The sequence below is a fragment of the Alligator mississippiensis genome, chromosome 3 (genome assembly GCF_030867095.1).
Source record: "Alligator mississippiensis isolate rAllMis1 chromosome 3, rAllMis1, whole genome shotgun sequence".
Taxonomy (NCBI): Eukaryota; Metazoa; Chordata; order Crocodylia; family Alligatoridae; genus Alligator; species Alligator mississippiensis.
The window spans coordinates 277050511-277071549 of record NC_081826.1 but is presented as its reverse complement, the minus strand read 5'-3'; the positions used below and the strand labels follow the sequence as shown (position 1 = coordinate 277071549).

General features: G+C 41.4%; 1 protein-coding gene across 1 annotated transcript in view; it reads right to left on the bottom strand.

Moving 5' to 3' along the window:
• RICTOR (RPTOR independent companion of MTOR complex 2) overlaps nucleotides 1–21039 on the bottom strand; it is a 173568-nt gene that overhangs the window by 81852 nt on the left and 70677 nt on the right. Inside the window, exons 4-8 of the mRNA XM_006276624.4 lie at nucleotides 16526–16590; nucleotides 12267–12398; nucleotides 6340–6403; nucleotides 971–1097; nucleotides 265–434 (exon numbers count right to left, since the gene is read on the bottom strand). Of these exons, the coding sequence (XP_006276686.1) occupies nucleotides 265–434; nucleotides 971–1097; nucleotides 6340–6403; nucleotides 12267–12398; nucleotides 16526–16590 (558 nt within the window). The remainder of the gene's footprint in view (nucleotides 1–264; nucleotides 435–970; nucleotides 1098–6339; nucleotides 6404–12266; nucleotides 12399–16525; nucleotides 16591–21039) is intronic.

Genomic DNA, 21039 nt, shown 5'->3' with positions numbered 1-21039 from the left:
ATCTTAAAAACATTCTCCTTTTATATTTGGACTGAATAGTTCTTTTCATAAAAGACAGAATAACTGATAACAGGCAGGGGAGACAAATTGGAGCTATTAGTCACTGTACAATAAACTAAACACACTGTGGCCAAAATCCACTTCTTTTCTATTTTGAAACAATTCTGTACCTTGCATCTGCCACATTACAAATGCTTCAGGACATCAAAATGGCCAGAGCAAATTTAACTACTTTAAGACTAGAAAAGAAACCAAAGTTACTACCTCTAATTCTACATCTGCTCGCACATACTGTCGTGTCTTTGGATGATTAATGAGGTGTAAAACTGTAGTTATGAGAGCCTCATTTATTCGACTTAACTGACAGTCAATCACATTTTTCAGGATGGTACTTAGGCCTCCCCTAAGAGCCACCACCTCTGGATTCTGAAGTGCTGAAACAGAAGAAAAAAAGTCACTAAAACATCTGGAAAAAAGCAAATTCTGAAAATTTGTCATTCTGCTACATTTTGTAAGTCAATAAATATGCAACTCACAAGTACTAATGGGAAACATTTTGTAGTTTACTTTGTACAGTTTGATAACACTTTGTGTACAGTTATTTTTCCTGTTTATCTATCAGAAAATTATTCTCAGTTGGCACAGGCATAACAATTAAGGCAGGAAAAGTAACTAGCTAAAGGTTAACTGTAAATCACAAAAGATGGCAAATGACTAAGGAAGCAGGGAAAGTATTTTAAATTACGTCAGGCTGTCATCTTGAGATAAATTAGTTTGAAAAACTATCTGACAACAAATTATTCACTCAGTTTGAGACATTTAAAATTAATTTCCTTATCAAAGAGTTATGATGATATATTATTACATTACTTGGATAAAAGTTAACTCTTTAGTAAGATCCTTGAGGAGAAAGGCTCATTTAGAAATAAGATAAATTGATAACATTTGTTAATTCTTTTAAGATTCTCACCTAGTTCACAAATAATGGCAATACAAGCTCGAACCATTCTGTCTCGTTCCTGAAGGCCATCATTTCCAACTGCTATCAAGGAATTAGTTATGGAGCTAGGGAACAAGGAAGCATTCACAGTGATCATCTGCCAAAAAAAACAAAAAACCCAGATGAGTAGTTTCTTCCACAGTATATCACTACATTTCTTCACACATACTCACTAGCATCCTGTTATGAGATAAAGCCAAATGAACTGCTCCATATATTACTTATTTGTATCAAGTAAATCTTCAATACTATTGCCTTTTGCACTTGAACTGCGTGGCTTACCATTATAGTATTCTGTCTTTCTCCTTCCTGCTTGGTTTTTTAGTTTCCTCGTAACTGGTGTTAAAGGGAGACAGCTCCAGACTGAATAGAGCACCTACCCAGATCTCCTTCAACAGTCCCTGTCAAACCTCACTGACAGAGAGAATATGAAATACAGCACGCAGCAGCTTACGATTTTCTTCCTTTGTCCAGTACTCAGGTCTGCAAGGCAGCCATTTCAACAGCTACTCAGATGTTAAGTTGCACTAATGTGAACTCTCCCATTCTGCAGAGCTCTTCAAACCCACAGAAGGGACTGCATTGCAACATGGAGAACAAAAGGTGTCGAACAAGCAGAAGGAACTACATTACCTGTGGGCTTTTACAGATGTAGCTGCCAGGTTAGGCTCTTAAACTATTGTATGGAAACCACTTTCCCAAAAGCGTGCAGCATAATTAGTCTCTGCTATATAAACTGTAAGACTTTGTCTTAAGTTTTAAAATGCCAATCAGTACATCGGGCTCTATTGTGCATACCACAGTGTCTTGTTACTGAAACACTATTTTGAACCCTTCATCCTTTAAGACATACTTTGCAATGATGCATCTCTCTCAGGTGATTCTCCAGGCATCATGCTTAGGGTGTAACACAGTATCACAGGTTAAAAAAAAGCTGGCATGAATTTAGAAACTCTCAACACCTGTTGTTGGTTTAAGAGTCATGACAGGAAAATGGTTAAACTACCTTTTCAACATAAAGATGTTTTACTTTCCTTTAAAATCTGATTACATTACAAAACTAAGGGAAAGGCAGAAGAGACCATGACATTATCATGTTAATATAAGCCATAAACAAGCACTGTAATTGTTATAACCTTCTAAACCAGAGGTCAAAAACCTCTGGGAGGACGCAGGCCTTTGGTGTGATATGGTGGCGGGGGTTGCCTTCTGCAGGTACTCTCCCGGTGCCTCCAGGAAAACAAGCAGCAGTGGCAGTAGGGTCCTATTACCCACCTACCTGCCCACCTCTGACCTGCAGTAGGTCATTCCAGCCCACAGCCAGAAAACGTTTCCTACACCTCCTCTAAATGACACGTCTTGTTTGCTTACATTAAATATCTTAAGCAAATGAAGCTGCTCATTTGTTATCACTACTCCTATTTCTATGCTGCCTATCATTGAAATATCTACACCTCATTCCCATAAGTACACAGCATTTAAAGTCCTCAAAGAAAAGGAATACAGCTTATATCCATGGAACATGGCAGAAGTCATGTTCAGACAAATCTGGATACACAGCCACAGGTACTCCTTACATAAAAAATTTAGATTAACAGAAAGATATATGCCATAGATCCTGTTATGCCAAGTTTGCAAATCTCACAACGAAGAGTCTCTCCATGGAAGATAACTTAGCCCAGGCTCTTAGTGGCTCTGGAAAGAGATGGCAGTCAGGAACAGAGCAAGAAGCAGGCTCAGAGGAAGGATTTAGCTTCTGAAACCTTAAATTAACTATGTATCAGAACCTTAAAATAAATCTGCAACTGAACTAGTAGTAATCAATGCAGAAACAATTTCTCTAGAGGCTATACATTATGCAAGTTACTGCACATTTTAGGCTAATTCACAGATGTCATTTAGCGTGCCTAAGGCAGTAATAAGAGTAGCAAAATGTGGAGGAGGCTGTTATTCATCTTGTTCAATCCCTAATCCTGGTTATTTTGGCTCCAGTATCCTATTTAAAGAAAACCTAAATTATGCTGATTCGAGTCATCTCCTGTTAAGGGTATTCCTATAAACTTAAGGTTAGATTTCACAGTATGCGAGACAAACTATGCTAATGCTTTTGTGCATCTGTAAGGTTATTTTGCTGTCCAGACAAGCCAGCCAGAAGCAACAATTCAGCTTGGAAAGGCAACATGTACAGTATACATGACAGTGTTGCATGTTTTGATCTGGGGTCAAACCCTGGGACAATCAGACCTGTGACAGAAGAGACATCTATTTACAGCAGGGGCAGGCAACCCCGGTATGGGTGCCAGAGTGTGGTACGTGAAGGCATTTTGCTTGGCACGTACGCCTTGGGGTGGAAGGTAGGGAAGGACCTGGGGCTGCTCTGCCACAACAAGGATCGGGCCCGTTGCAGCTCCTCCACCATCAGACCGGCACGCCGACAACACCTTATAAGCTGAGTTTGCAGGTGTTTTGGGCACTCTGTCCAAAAACATTGCCGACCCCTGATTTGCAGCCGGATAATTTAGGTGAGAGAAATAAAAATGTTTCTTTTGTATATACTTCTTAGACATTCCTCATATAATCATGCAAATCAGCCAAAAAAGGAACAAGCAGAATTTGGCTATTATTTGCAGGTCATTATTAAATGAAGAGCCCAACATTATTACATAAACACATTCAAGCACACTAAACCAGTTTATCTTTGTAAACATGTTTATGAGAAACTACTGCTTGCCATATTGTATTGTTGTTAGCCACAAAACAGGAAGCTCATTCAGACCGGACTTTAGAGAAAAACCTAAACCTTCCCCCCACCCACATACACAGTAAGTCTTTCGTTTCTATAATGATACTAAACAACAAGAATTACTAAGAGCAAGAGCATGTGTGCATGCATGTAGTAAACCCCTTAAGAAAAATGTAACCTTCTTTCTTGTAGCAACAGGATGAACAGTAACATGTCACGTGCAAGCAACTGACCAAAAATTAAGGATGTGTTGAGTTTCAAGATTTTTTTTTAATAGAAAAAAGATTATATTTTTTTCTTTGCTCTTCCATTCTGTATTCTGAATATTACCTCGTGGAAATATATACATGCCTACTAGAAGTACAGAATCAACATCTACTAAATATTCAAATGTCAAGTATTTTATTACTATGCATGTCAACTCAATTTGGCATTTTTTTTCATGCTAGTTTACATACATATACGCCTCCTAGGGTATATAGGGATAGCAGCATCTGGGGCCTAATACTGTGGGACAATGCTCAGGGCACTTCTTTGTAAATGGGAAAACCCCAGGTTTGGCCATCTGCAGAGACGTGCCCCAAGCTGGATTCCCTGGCATGCCTCTGCAAGTGGGGGGACCCGGTCAGGCACTCCTAGGGCTTCAGGGACCCATGAAGCAGTAGGAGTGCTTATTCAGGGCTACTGGAAACCCTGGGCAGCTCCAAGCTACTCCCGCTCTTGCCATGAAGCAAACAGACACCACAAATTTTGGACATCTGTGGTGCAACAAGGGGCATGAACATTTTTCTTCCTGGCCTTTGAATCTCACTATGGGGAGCCAGCATGACAAACACAGGACAGAGGACATGCTGCTAGGATGTGTTCCACTGTTCTTTACTAGGGGGAGTCTTTTATGGGCTGTCTGATTGCTGCTCAGGCATACTGTATTGCTGTGGTCCATCCAGAATGTGACAAAAGTATTTTTTTTCCTGAAGTCCTACTATTTCTTGCCAAGATGGGAGAGTATCCTAATAAGAGCTGCTGGGAAGCATAATTCACCAACGTTGCCACAGAAGTCTTAGCATGAAAAAGAGATATTTAACAACATTGCTAAACTTGGAACTGACTTATAATGGCAAGTCAGTGTATATTCTGCATAAGGAAACTTCACAATGGTTATACACTCCTTAGGGTATTTTTGTCTGCATAACCTCCATTTTGTTTAGGTTCATGTTCAACCCACTGATTTTGCACAGGTCATTCATAACGGCTGCTTTTTTATGAAAGGGAGATGAAGTGGCCCCTTTTCTGGGTTTCACTGGTGCTGGTGTCCATGTTTTGTTCACCAGCTGTCTTAAGAAGTTGAACACAGGACTAGAGAGGGAATCCTTGTGTAACTATGTAAATGTTGTTGTGATGAAAGCCATTTGCTTATCAATTAGCTCTGAATGCATCTTTTCCAGGACAAAAACTTATTTTTCCCATATTCCTTTGAAGCTCAAAGCAAGGAATCCTTCCATCAACTATCAAATTTCTGCAGTGAAGGCCAAGAGCATGAAGACAAAACAAGCCAATCCAACAGCACTGCATACCGCTGCCAATTCCATGGCCTTGCACTAAATACATACTGTGCTTAATCTATAATAAAGACCGCCTGCTTTTAACTGAATTGGCAAGGAATATTTAGGAGCTGTGATTTTTTTGTTTACTTGTATCAGAGAATCCAGTGAAGCAGAAAGTCACTTATTACCTTTGAGCAGCAGGGGCTAACCTTTCTGGCAGGCATGCAACAAGCTAAACCCTGCACCTTTCCTGAGTGCCCTTCCCCTGTGCAAACTGTTGCTCTGCATTCTGCTCCCTGTCCAATCTCTGCTTGCCATACACAGAGGCTGCTCATGCCACTTGTGGCTTGTGTGTTGTGGGCTGGCCATCCCTGTTCTAGAGAACTTTCGCTTTTTCTCCAGTCTTTGAGACGAAAAATTCTGTATTTATGGCTGTGCTACCAAAGAACTTTTTTCTTTAAAACAGACTGTAAATATAACCACTGGAATACACCTAACAGTTTCTTTAGAATGATGAACTAGAAACTTTGGAGTTAGAATTTCAGGCTCCCTAAAGAAGAAAAACAGGGCAGTATAACAGAATCAGTGCTCCTGAAGAAACCATCCTGGAAACTTCTCCAATCATCAGATGATTCCTTAGGATATCTATTTGTCCATTCAAGGTAGCTGATGCTAGCTAGAAATGAAGATATATACAGAACAGCCAAGCCCACTGGAACATAAAGTACTTTATGCCAGAATAAATTACTTAGTCTGTGAATGATCTATAAATGCCAACTTATCTGGCAGGAGCTAGATAATGCAGATAAAGCTCTATATCTAACATGCATAATGAGATCAGAATTCTATTTGACCAGCTGCCGCAGACCGACTAGGTCCTCCTTGGAGGCAATGGTTGAAGTGAGTTGTTCAAGGATAGCAATCTGCATTCTCTTAGACAGCAAAAACAAGCTCCTCCAATCCTGATTTAATGGGGCACTTCTGGAGCCAACATGACTGATGGGTCTATCAACATAGATGGTGAGACAGAACAGTGCATAGTTGGAGATTACCTTTCTGACTAAACGAAGTGCTTGCGTTCTCTCTACTTCATTACTCTGTTGAATGTCAATGCACCTATATATATATATATAAAAAAACAAAACACACACACACAAAAGTTAAATATAGAATTTGGTCTATCAATAACAATAAAAGTAACTTCTTTCTTAACTATTAACATAATGGTAGGAACATGTAAGCTTCTGAATATGATATTACATAATGTTACTATGTTAATAAACATTACATTAGAACTTACTGTCCAGAAGTTCTAGATTTCAGAGACGACAGGCATTAAAACTTATTACAGACTTCAGTTTCTGTTTTTAAATTTAATAATCCCTGTTATAAGTAAATTGAAGAAACCATTCTCATGAATAAACACACATTTACTGTACATAGTAATCAAGTATAAGCATTTAGCCCATGGCAGATGTTATATTTATGGAACAATTAATGTGTTAATTGGGACAAATGGCAACACGGCATATGTTTAGGCAATACATGGCATAATTAAAATGGCAAACCAGCCACAAAGATGTTCTACCTCAAATGTAGAACATCTTTTGTGGTTAGTTTGTATGACACCTCAAACTGAACATGTGGCATGCCCCAGGGCCCCACGTGGACAACCAGCTGATTGTCAGGATCAGGAGGAGAACAGCCTAGCACAGTTCAAGACCCTGAGCTGCCTTGCATCCTCTTGTGGCAAGGAATTCCACCAGTTGATTACATACTCTGTGAAAAAGAACTTTTAATTAGTTTATAAAACTGCTTCCTAATAATTTTCTTGTGCGTCCTCTAGGTCTAGTATTGTTTCCTATTCACTTTCTCTACACTATTATTTTAGAGACTCTATATCTCCCCTCGTTCATCTTTTCTCTAAGCTGAAAAGCCCCAATCTATTTAGTCTCTCCTTGTAAGGGAGCCTCTCCATGCCCCTAATCATCCTTGTTGTCCTTCCCTGTATTTTTTTTAGTTCTATGATACTCTTCTGGAAGTAGAGGGACCAGATGTGCACATAATATTCAAGGTATGGGTACCATGAATCAATACAGTGGTATAATGACATTTCTTGTGCTGTTTTCAATTGTCTTCATAATTCCTAACATTCTATTTGTATTTTTGAGGACTGCTGAGCATCAGGCCAGTGTTTTCAAAGGACTATGTAAAATAACTCCAAGGTCTCTTTACTGAATTGTAATAAGTATAGTCCCTCATGGTGTATGGGCATCTTGGATTATTCCCCACCTCCTCATGTGCTTCAATTTGGATTTATCAGCATAGACTATCATCTGATATTTCATTGCCCATTCACTCAATATTATGAGTTATGTAGTTCTTCACAGTCAGTTTTGGCTTTACCACCTAAATAATCTGGTGTCATATGCAAACCTGGCCACTTCACTATTCACCCCTTTTTGAAATGATTTATGAATATTGTTGAATAGCGCAGGCCCCAGTACTAGCTCTTGGAGGATTCCACTGCTTACCTTCCTTCACGGTAGGAATTTACCATTTATAACCTACACACTTTGCTTTCTGTCCTTTAGCCACTGATCCATGAGTGGATCTGGTCTCTAATTCTATGAAAGTCTAATTCATTAATAGCCTTTGGTGCAGGACTTTGTCAAAAGCATTTTGAAAGCCCAGGTCAATTGGATGAACCTGATCCACAGGTTTGTTATCTAGTAGAGTTCTTTGAGAGTGTTAAGTGAGATATAACCTCCTTTTACAAAAGTCATGTTGACTTCTCCATAACATGTCCTGCTCATCCATGTGAGACGATCCTTTTTATCAGAGCTTTTACCAATTTCCCAGGAGCAGAAGTTTGGCTTACCAATCTGTAGTTTTCTGGATCACCTCTGGAAATGTTCTAAAACATGGCATTGCATTGGCTACCTTCCAGCCTCTGGTACAGATGCTATTTTAACAATAGGTTAACATACTGAAGACAGTATATCCACAATTTCAAGTTTTTTTTTCAGTACCTTTGGATGAATACTATCCAGCCCAGATGATATGCCACTATTTAGTTTAGCAGTTTCTTCTATGACCTACTCTATGGACACCTCAATAAACCACAAGCAAAGGGAATTGTAAGTGGATTGATGTCAAAATGGCACGTGGTTTTGAGTGGGGTTCCACAGGAGTCCATCTGGAGCCTGGTACTATTCAACATGTTTATTAATGATCTGGATGCCGAAATAAAGAGCTTCTTGATCAAGTTTGTTTCCTACATTAAACTAGGAAGGACTGCAAGCACTTTAGAAGACAGAGTAGAATTCATAAAGCTCTGAAAATATTGGAAAGGCCAGGCTACAGACAAGAGAATAAAGTTCATAAATGAACTTTAATGAAATGATAAATGCAAGGTGATATGCCTAGGGAAGAATAATCAAAAGCACAAATACAGAATCTAAGATAACTGACTGGGCAGTAGCATTACTGAGAAAGACCCAGGGGGTTTGATATACCACACACTCATCACAAGTCAGGACTATGACAGTCAAAAAGGTCACACTGCCACTCTACTGGAGCTGGTTAGGCCTCATTGCAGGATAGACTAAAGGCCCTGTACCCCAACACTGTCTTGCTAATGCTTTAGCAAAACCTTGGTTCAACCTTTGTGCCTCAGGCCTTAGCTTCCAGCAGTCCTCCTTCCCCCTACTGCCTCCCACGATGGACATCGCAGTTTAGAGATTCCACAGTGGGCTTTATTCTCTCTTTTCTCAAAGGTGGGATGGGAAAGCCCTGATTGATCTACTCTTTATCTTTAAGGCTGGAAACAGACATTGCTTTCTTGCCATCAAATTTTTACGGCAGCACAAAGGCCAGGAAGAGAGATGTTCATGCCCCTTGTTGCACCACAGATGCCCAAAATTTGTGGCCATGACATAGGTGGTATAAATTGATGCCACTTTTTTGCAGCAGACGTCTGTTTGCTTCATGGCAAGAAAGGGGGTAGCCTGGAGCTGCCCAGGCTTTCCAGCAGCCCTGAACTAGCACTCCTACTGCTTCATGGGCCTGACTTATTTCCATTCTTGGGACATGCAAGATAAGGACCCTGAAGCCCCAGAAGTGCCTGGCCAGGTCCCTGCACTTGCAGAGGCATGTCAGGGAATCCACATTTCCTTAAATTAACAGTCTCTTCTTCTAACCAAGTTTCCCCCGCTCCTTCCCTTTTCCTTCCTGGAAGATAGTGCCAAGCTCAGTTGGCTTGCCAGAAATATAATAAACAAAGGGTTTGAAGGCACTTACAGATCACACCTGGATGATAAAGCAAGTGACATCTTCCAGGAAGATAGGGAGATCTGCAGTAAGGTTCAACAATGAAGGGACAACACACGTCAAGCAGTGAAATGGGGACATCTATACAGGTATCTATGTAGTACCTGGGGATTAGATTTCTTATGCAATCATTAGAATCCAACTGGTTTCTCTAGTTAGTCAATGTATAACAAAGGGATAGAAGAAGCAACTGCTTTATCACACTTGGGACCTGTAACCCCAGCACACTTTCCCTCTGCTAGATGGTCTGATCAGCCAGCCTACAGTGATTAGAAGCTCTCTAGTTATACTTGCTGTGTCATTTCTTTAAACTTAATATGTATGACATGGAATAAACCAGGGACAAAGATGAACTATGCACGGCTGGGGCTCAGCCAACCCAACTACTTCCAACACTCATCTACAGCAGGGGTGCTCAGCCCCCAGCCCACAGTTCCAAAAATCTGGTGATGGAGGACCAGTGGCAATGTTAACTGCCACCACTCCCCCACTGCCAAATTTCCAAGCCCCACCACACAGCTGGATTGGCCCCAAGGAAAGGGATTAGGTCCTATTCCCATGCACCAGGGCCTGATACAGCTCTCACTGCATTGGGATCCCGTCAAGGTATTTCTATCCAGCTGCACTGGGCCCTGGCTGGGCCAGCAGCACATGCCAGATCTGGCCCGCAGACTGGATCTGGCCTGCAGATGGACCTGAACCATCGTCTGAAAGGGTCAGACAGCACTGATCTAAAGCAGGGATATCAAACTCATCTAGCCTCGTAGGCCAGATGAGTGGCATGAACCAAAATCAGGCACACAGATCCCCCTCTCTCACCTGCATGCCTCATTCAGCACAGGCAATATCAGCTCGGGTGTTGGCTCGAGTAGACAGCATGGGCAGTGCATGTCCTGGGCACCCTGCATGACTGTCCAGCACAGCAAAAGGGGCAGGTCAGGGCCTGAACTATGGGGCTCTGTAGGCCATATGTTGGACACCCCTTGACCTAGCATCTTGTGTGCAGTTCTGGGCTCCATATTTTAAGAAGGATGTGGAAAAGTTAGAGAGGGTCCAGAGGCAGGTAACAGAAATGATAAAGAGGTTGAAAGGTGAGAAAGGTTAAGAGAAGTATGTGTGTTTAGCTTGGAGAAAGTAGAAGAATAACAGCAGTCTTTAAATATTTGAAAGGCTGTCATATAGAGGAGGAAGAACAACTATTCTCTCTTGTCTCAGAGGGTAGGGCACAAAGCAGTCACTCTAAAATGCAGCAAAGATATAGATTAGATATTAGAAAAAAATGCTGTTAGAACTGACAGTGGAACAGACTACACAGGGAAGTTGTGAAACTTTCTTTGCTGGAGGTTTTCAAGGGGAGCTTGGATAAGCATTGTCAGGTATGACTTCAGTTGCATTCATGCAGGAGGTTAGACCAGATGATCGGAGGTCCCTTCCAACCCTATGTTTCAATTTTAGTGGGTTTGCCTGATGTACTGCCTATGAGTGGCTGTGGCACAGAAATCACCCCAGCATCCCCAAGGTGAAAGCAGAAGGAAAGAACTTAGCTTCTCTGCAATGGCCTTATCCTCTCCAAGTGCTCATTTTACTCCCCAGCTGTCCAATGACCCCACTGAATCCTTGGCAGTCTGCATGCATCTAAATGCACTTAAGAAATTTTTTGTTATTACATTTGATGTCTCTGGCACATTTCTTCTTATGGTCTTCTTTTTTGCTTACTTGAATTTATGCACTCAAGCAATGTTTGTTATATGGAATCAAACTAGAACTATAGGCTCTATGTTATACAGTTAAGAAAATTATGCACTCATCAGCTATTCATATAAATGGAATACACTATACCTTAACGGTAACAACTTCTGAATAAACTTGGAAAATAGACACTAGAAAATATAAATAGCTCTCATTGTTTCCTTTTCTTTTTTTTTTTTTTTAATCTGTTGCCTCTTGTTTTACTCTTATATTGTAAACTTTTGGAACATTTTTGTTTTTTGTTTGAACAATGCTAAGCATGATGGAGTCCTTATCTATGAAGCAGGGCTCCTAGGACACAATAATACAAACATCATACTAATAAACTCAAGAAAACTCAGGCCATGACACGTATTCAAATTAAAGTGGGACAGAAACTAGCTATAAAGCTTGCACATTTTCAAGCACTAACTTTGTACTGGTTGGCTCTTTTTATAGCTAGATGAACATTTTTATGGTGTGATAATTACTTTGCATGTGTGGCTGGTCTAGATTTAATGTGTGATTAACCAGTTAATTGCGTACTATATGTAACATGTGGCAGGGCCCTCAATTATAGTCATTATGTTTACTTTTTTTTTTTTTTAAGTTTAGGATATAAAAATACAATTAAGATATTCAACCAATACATTCTGAATAGGAGTGACACCAGGGAATAACCAGATTTATGCCTGTTTTTCAGAATAACCTTGAACTTGACTTTGAAAACATTTCACATTCTTTATTTCCTCATGGTATCGTATTATGTAGCAGCATTTTCTCTGGATTTGTTTGGCGCTTATGTATTAATGTTTAAAAAATGGGAACTACCCAAATCAAAGAAAATAGCTACTTTTCAAAAAAGGCCCCATCAGTTTGTTAAACCTAAATTAAATAAAGTTTCTTCAATTTAAATTACCTGGCTATCAAGTAATCCACTTTCAATTTTAGCACCTTCTGTAGAATACTGGAGTCCCGGATGAGATAGCGGAGGGCTCGCAACCCTGCTGCTCGCACCTCTTTTGCTTCATTTAGTAAAGCTAGCCGCAAACTACAGTGAAGAAAGGAAAGGAAAAATTAAATTATAGAAACTGGTAGAGTTTGCCACCTGAACAACAGGTCCTATGTACTTGCATAAAAATGAGTAAAAATTTAAAATTGAGAGAAATTTACCTTACCTTATTTGCTCCTTTGGAGATCTATGCCCACCTATCTAGAGTAAACTCTCCCTTGTCAGCATAGGCTGTGAATATACCGAGTGTTTTTTGGTTTTTTTCCCTTGTTTGTTTCTCTTCAGCATAGACAAGCCTAGACTTCAGCTGAATTTTTAAAAATTAGTTCATATACTTTTTTAAAGTAAAATATTTTTAAAAAGGCAAGTGATACTCTAAGAACAACCAGGGAGGGGACCAGGGGGGAGCAAAATATTTTTTTTTAGTAGGAAGAGGGGGCCTGCACATTATATTACTCTGGTAGCTGAATGGATGGCAGATTCTGAACAGTTAGGCTGCTTATAGATGTAACAAAACAAAGAAGTGGCCCTTTATTTTAAAACCTGTGCGCCACCGTGCTGAGCCTGGAAGAAGCATCACAGTTTGACCCAGCTTGCTCAATGTCTGTATATATTGGGTGCTTCAGCACAGCTTTTTGGTGCTTTTATCTAATAGCTGATTGAATCAGCTATTAAATAAAAGCACCAAAAGCCCCACTGAAGCACCCAATCTCTACAGATGCTGCGGAGCCAGGTCGAACTAATGCACTGCTTCTTCTGGTAAAGCATGGTCTTTCCACATCTGTTAGTACCCTTAGGAAAAGAATATCCTTTGATTTACTAAAATGTTCAAATAAAGGAGTAGTAAGCAAACTTGGTACCTGGTTTAAGTTCCAAGTCAGCTTGGCTGGCAAAAACTTCCAGGTTCTTCTTGCGTGTATTTAAGAAACAGGGAATGCTTAGGCTATGGATGATGCCCTGAAATTCTGGCACTGTCACTCAACTACAAGACAACTGTAGATGTGGAAGCCTAAAGAATGGACCCAGATGACTTAAGAAACCTTTTCAGTAATCTTTATTTCCATGTTTTGTGTGGTCCATAAAAGTGCTGAGTTCAGTAGCAGAAAAAAACCTACAGCTTCTCAAGATTCATCACTTTAGCAAATCTCAGACCACCTATTTTCCTTTGACATCAGAAGATATAGTCAAGGACAAAACAATGCTCAAAGAAAACTTTTGATGTCTTGTTCTAATTCCTGGAATAAGATTCCCAGATATTGATCTAGTGGATGTTTCTCACTAAATTATAAATTTTGGGCTATATTTTATAATTAAAAGACTAATTATAATTGATCAATATTTTTTTTAACTGACACAACAGGACAGAGTTTAGAAAAAAAACCTCTTCTTATGTTTGTTTTTTGGGAAACTAGTTCTAGGAGTCACATAAAGAGGATGTCTGGATTTAACCTAAAGTAACACAAAGGAGCTAATTCAAGAAGTCACAGTAGCTAAGCCATTAAGAATGACAACATTATAATTAAGCTCAACTATGAAAGTGGAAGCAGGTACCAAAAAGTGACACTAACATGAACTTTAGAAAGGAAAACTTCAGGAAAAAAATAATGTTAATGGGAGTAAAATCCATAAAGATGACATGGCTTCCACTGTAATAAAATCTCAGACAAAAAGCAACACACAAGGAAAAGTAGTAAACCAATGCAGCAATATAGCAAAGTTTGAAAGCCTATTTGAAAAAAAGGAAGTGGCATTCCAAAGTCCATGAACAGGAATATGACTTAGTGTGGGCAATCACAAAGAGGGAAATTAGAAGGGTAAAAAAAATTGAAATCCAATATGTTCAAAGGTATAAAAAACAAGAGGTTTTGAACCCTGAAAGTAGTCTTCTGGATTATCTGGCATAAGAAAGCAATGAAAGAGTAAGAATACTGCTGCAAAACCAAAAGGTTTCTTTACACAAAGTCCTTCTGACCAAGAAAAATTGAGAGATATCTACTCTGAAAGAGTTCTTTGTTGGCAGTAAAGATAAACAGACTCAAGCTACAAACAGACTATGCCAAATGAAGTAGATATGCTGTGCTGGGATGTGTTAGTGGGCCTCACTGGGCAAAACAGGCATTTCCTGTCTTTCTCCACGGTTGGCCCCATGCTGCTCCCAGGGCTTCAGGGCCCTGATCCTGGGGGAAAACGGTTTGGGCATGCCTCTGCAAATGGGAGAACCTTGGGTTTCCCTGCTTCCAGAGCACACCCAAGGAATCCCTTAATGGTGTCAGGTGCACCTCTGCAAGTGGCAAACCCAGGACTCCTGGTTTGCAGAGGCACGCCCTGGGATTCTGAGTTGAGGTATGCCTCTACAAACAGGGAAACCCAGGAAGGCATGCTCAGCACTTCAGGGACCCAATCTCATGTGCCCTGGGAACTCCCTTGTAGGGGAATCTACCCACAAATATGGGCATTTGCAGCAGAAAAAAAAGAGCGTGAACGCCTGTTTGCTTTCGCTTTGTGCCACCATAAAAATGTATATGGTGGCATAAAGGCAATGTCTGTTTGCAGCTTCAGAGATGGAGGTGACAAGAGTTGAAACAAATGAATACCTAATTTAAAAAGCTGTTTGTCACTAAGTCCATATGATGTATCCATTGATTCTGAAGGAACTGCTCTATGAAATACCTTAGCTCTCTCCAAAAATGTGCACTCAAATACAGCCACTGTCCAAGAGAACAGCATGCAATTATAAATTACAAAAGGGACCAGGGCTTCACTATAGGTATCAGTAATCAGCACAAATTAACTTGCTAGCATGCAAGACATGTGATACTGAGTATTACAAAGAATGATATATATCAAAGTGATCATAATAAGAGTCAGGTTTTATCTGGAATACCATATCCAGTATGGTAGAGTACATTATACCCCATCTCAATAAGATATTGTCAAACTAGAAAGGAGTTTAGAAAAACAGCAACAAGACTAATCAGGATTCTGGATATGAAGACCTGGAACAGGCAAATTATCTTACATATGCCAACTATAAAGATTTTACACCTTCCTCTAAATCATCTGCTACCAGAAACAGACAGGCAAGATACTGAACCTGACAGATTTGTGAACTTATTCAGAGGGACTATCCTTATGAAAATCTTGATTTTTTATCTCTTGGCTATGGGGAAAATAAGGTCATTCCAGTCACCAGATAATGAAATATTGCAGGTCACACAAAAAGTGCATTAAACAGAAAAGTATTTAATAGACGCGATTAAAGAACATAGTTCCATCAGGGAAAATCCTGGTACCATTTACAAAAAAAGTTGAAATACGGTCTGTTTACCAAATACAGTCAATTACATAACATTTCTGTAAGAACTCAAACAAAATTCCCTCAAAGTTAAGGCAATTTATGCCCAAATTATTGTCTTTATTGCATCCTTCTCTTAAAGTCAGAGAGGTTTTGTCTAAATTGAATGAAAACACAATTAGGTTGAATAGTTACTGTTTCTGTTGTCCATGATAAAACCTAGGCCAATCTATCCATGCCTGTGCAGAAAACTAGGAGGTTAATACAAGCAAAGCTTTATTATTATTATTATTATTATTTTAGTTTAGGAAATGATGATAATACTGGGGCAAATTCCCCTTGAAAGTTTATACAGGTTTGGCTTATTAGCAGAAGAGAATAATACTACAAAAGTCTCTTTACCAAATATAGTGAACTATTGTAGAAGTTTAGGGGTGAAATCCTGGTCCCACTGAAGGCACAGCAAATTTGCAATTAACTTTAATGGGCCAAGCTTTCACTTCATGTGCTTTTTGCAAGCCTTGAGAGAGCTTTCAAAATATTATTTTACTTTGCATTAATGCGCAACTCAGTATAAAACTGCATTTTACTAGAAATCCTGTTCATTTCTCATTTCCATTCACATATAAATTACAACTTTCCTATTTCCTTAATTAAATTGTACTTGTATTTAAACATTAAAAAAGGATAAAAAACATACCTGGCATTTAAATTTACAAATTATATGCAATTTTAAAATTACATATTTAAGCATTAGAAAGATAAGTGCTTTATATTACTTTAATTAAAAAACTAATACGATCGGTGTTTTACCTCAAATAGAGCTATTTTAAAAGGTTCAAATATTATTTTATAACTTTGAGCTACTTACCATATTATGATGCTGTCATAGGTAAAGCCTAATTTTTCTTCAGCATGCCCAGTATTACAAAGAAGCTGTAAATAAAATAAATTTCTCATGTTTTAATTATGCTTTAAAAATGTATTTACTCTTTAAAGTTTAAAACACTGCCTAACATTTTCAAAGCAATATAAAGGAGACAGTGCAGCTTTCATATTTTACAGGAAGATGTACTAATATCACAGACTGCTTTGAAAATCTCACTCATTTAACACTCTTGGCTCTCACTGTTTCCATATAGCTTTACATTGTTTCCATAACAGCTTTGTAAATATCTTGCTTTCGGACAACTGCTATCCTCCTTAAATCAGGGGTGTCAATAGTATGGTCCATCCACCCGCCAGATTCAGTCTACAGAGCCACTACCCAGCCTGTCGGCATACCCTCCTGCTAACTTCAAACACTGATCACCACTTGATCTGCTCCATCTACTATTTGGGCAACTGACTGAGATACCCAAGCAGCTGAAAAGTATTGCAGTCAAGCCATTTTAATATAAAAATCTATATTCAGAGGGCTCTTGTATCAACAGCTTCTTGTTATTAAGCTTCATGCTTTACAGACAGCATCACAGACATTTCAAACAAAATTCAGGGACAACCACTAAATTTTGGGTGCTCAATGCGAGACATCTTTGCTCTGTTTTAGAGAGGCTGAACACCCCCCAGTTCTGTGAAACCAATAGCAATTCAGGCCTAGTTGAGTACGCGAAGAAGGGCTATATTTAGCTGGGAATTTTCTAAAGATTTTTACTTTCTTTCTCTCTTGCCAGCAAGAAATTGTTGTCTAGTGCAGTAGCTATGCACAGGTACACCTAGAAGTAGATGGACAGGTGTTGAGAAACACATCTAGATAATGCCAAACTCGATTTCTTGAGCAAGAACATCATCCCTTTTTCACAAGTACTGGGTACTTTGCCTCTCTTTTAGGAAGGCACTAAAATGAATGACAGACTCATCATCACCCCCAACCAACCCAACAGCTCAGGGCCAAATGGGGTGGGGGGGCAGAGGGACAGGGGAACGATTGAGAAAGTATAGCCTGGGGCTAAGGCTAGGGGATGGGCTTTCCCAGCCCCGGGACTGCGCTTGGAGTGCATACAGAAGTTCAGTTAGATCCGTCTAACCATACCCAATCTCATTTAGCACATCTCTGAGGTACAGTTAAATTAGACTGGGTTGACCATTCTTTGACCACTGTAACCTTTCTGGATCTTTTGTACAGTTTGCATTTAGATCTTCCTAACTAAGGATCTGAGTCTAAGTCAGTGGTCAGCAACACGGGGATCCTGATCTACAGGTAGATCCTGGAGCCTCTTTTGGTAGATCCTGGACTGGGGGGACAGCTGGGCATGCACAGATGTGCATACCAACCACCCCCAGCCTCAGCTGGTCAACTGTAGGGGAGAGAAGGGGCGGGGGCCAGATCAAGGTCCCCATGGTGAGTGGCTGACTGTGCGGCCCAGCCAGAAACAGGGGAAGGTAAGTGGGGCCTCAGCCCAGTCAGGTGGTGGGGTGAGGGGGACTCCCTCCCCATCTCTGCGGGGGCAGAGGTGGCAGAGGATGTTGCCGCTGTGCCTCAAGTCCCAATGCAGCTAGCCATCTGTGGGCGCAGCTCAGCTCAGCAGTGGGGGCGGCCCCAGACCAGCCAAGTCTTGTTGTCTAAGGGCACGGGGGGGGGGGGGGGCGGTTCCTGCCACTAGGTGCAGCCCATTGGAGGCCCTGATGGTCCATACTCCCTCCTCCACCTGTGCTTGGGGCGCAGCAGGCAGCTTGCAGCAGCAGCCACCTTCTACCAAGCACAGGTCGGGGGGGAGCACAGGACCCCAGAGCCTCCGCTGGACTGTGCCCAGCAGCAAGAGCACCCCTCACGCACCCCTGGACCACAGAGACTTCCAGACCTGGCCGGGCAAGGGCCCAATGCCATGCTCCTCTGGTTGCCAGGTGGGTGCAGCTCAATGCAGTCGTGGCACGGAAGTGGGATTGGCCCCCAGCCCAGCCAAGTCTGGGACACTCCGTGGTCCAGGGGCACGGTAGATCCTGGGATGACCTTTAGTTCCAAAAAGTGATCATCATAAAAAAGTTGGATACCACTGGTCTAAAGTGTTTTCTACTATTAATACAAGATTTTTATTATGAATTCTGGTTTAACATTATTCTAATATTAGAAAAGCCTAAGTCTATCTGTCTGTCTGTCTGTCCGTAACACTTTATTTGCACTCTGATTAGCCGTTTCCATTAGCCAATCAGAGTGCTCCAAGTGTGGGGGCAAGCCACAATGATTCCCAAGCAGCACTGAGGACCAGACACGGGGTTTTATAGATTCACAGATGTTAGGGTCGGAAGGGACCTCCATAGATCATCGAGTCTGACCCCCTGCATAGGTAGCAAAGAGTGCTGCGTTTAGATGACCCCAGCTAGATACCTATTTAACCTCCTCTTGAAGACCCCCAGGGTAGGGGAAAGCACCACCTACCTTGGGAGCCCATTTTAGACTTTGGCCACCATAACTGTGAAGTTCTTCCTAATGTCCAGTCTAAATCTGCTCTCTGCTAGCTTATGGTCATTATTTCTAGTAACCCCCAGGGGCACCTTGGTGAGTAAAGCCTCACCAATTCCCTTCTGTGCCCCCATGATGAACTTATAGGCAGCCACAAGGTCGCCTCTCAACCTTCTCTTACAGAGGCTGAAGAGGTCCAGGTGCCCTAGTCTCTCTTCATAGGGTTTGGCCTGCAAGCCCTTAACCATACGAGCGGCCCTTCTCTGGACCCTCTCCAGGTTATCCACATCCCTCTTGAAGTGCGGCATCCAAAACTGCATGCAGTATTCCAACTGCGGTCTGACCAGCGCCCGATAGAGGGGAAGTATCACCTCCTTGGACCTATTCATCATGCATCTGCTGATGCATGATAAAATGCCATGGGCTTTTCTGATGACTTCATCTCACTGACAACTCATGTTCATCTTGGAGTCCACTAGGACTCCAAGATCCCTTTCCACTTCCGTGCCACCAAGTAGGTCATTTCCTAGGCAGTAGGTATGCTGGACATTTTTCCTCCCTAGGAGCAGCACTTTGCATTTCTCCTTGTTGAATTGCATTCTGTTGTTTTTCGCCCATATGTCCAACCTGTCCAGGTCTGCTTCTAGTTGTTCTCTGCCCTCCGGCGTGTCCACTTCTCCCCACAGTTTTGTGTCATCCGCAAACTTGGACAGAGTACACTTCGCTCCCTCGTCCAAGTCGCTGATGAAGACATTGAAGAGTATCGGTCCAAGGACCGAACCCTGCAGGACCCCACTGCCCACACCCTTCCAGGTCGATACGGACCCATCCACTACGACTCTCTGGGTACGACCCTCTAGCCAATTTGCCACCCACCGGACAGTGTAGTCATCCAAGTCACAGCCTCTTAACTTGTTCACCAGTATGGTGTAGGATACCGTATCAAAAGCCTTCCTGAAGTCTAAGTAAACGACGTCAACCCCACTCCTGAGTCCAGGTGTTTTGTAACCTGGTCATAAAAAGAGACTAGATTAGTTAGGGACAATCTACCTGCTACGAATCCGTGCTGGTTTCCCCTCAGCATAATTTTTCCTGCCAGGCTCTCGCAAATGTCAGCCTTGATAATTTTTTTCGAAGACTTTGCCTAGAATGGAGGTGAGACTGACTGGTCTATAGTTGCCTGGGTCCTCCTTCCTCCCTTTCTTGAAAATGGGGAACACATTGGCCCTTTTCCAGTCCTCCAGGACCTGGCCTGTGCACCACAAGTGTTCAAATATTCTTGCCAGTGGCTGTGCAATGACGTCAGCCATTGCCTTCAGTACCCTCGGATGGAGCTCATCCGGGCCTGCCAACCTAAACACATCCAGTTCCTCCAAGTGCCTTTGCACCATCTCAGGGTCTACACTTGGTAGTCTGGTGCCCTGCTGCTGCCTCTCTACAATCCCAGTGAGAGCCTTGTCCTGCCCCTCGCTTAGGAACACTGAGGCAAAGAACTCATTGAGGAGTTTAGCCTTGTCCCCCCTGTCCGTCACCAATTGCTCATGCCCATTTAGTAGAGGTCCTATTCTACTCTGGGCCTTCCTTTTACTCCCTATATATCTAAAAAACAATTTTTTGTTATCCTTAACTTGGGATGCCACCCTCAGCTCCATGGTAGCTTTGGCCTGTCTAACTGCCTTCCTACAAGCGTGAGCAGAGGTGGTATACTCCTCTTTAGAAATCTCTCCCAGTTTCCACTTTTTATATGCCCCACTTTTAGCCCGTAGACTGCTCTGGATTTCTCTGGTCAGTCAAGGAAGCCTCTTGGACCCTTTCCCCCCTTTTCCCCACATCGGGATTGTCTCCCTCTGTGCCCCGAAGGATCATTTCCTTATGGCACAGCCACTCTTCCTGGGCTCCCAACTCTTTAAAACTCTTACTCTGCAGTGCGTCCTTGACTAAACACCTGAGTTAATTGAAATCAGCTTTCCTAAAGCCTAGTATTT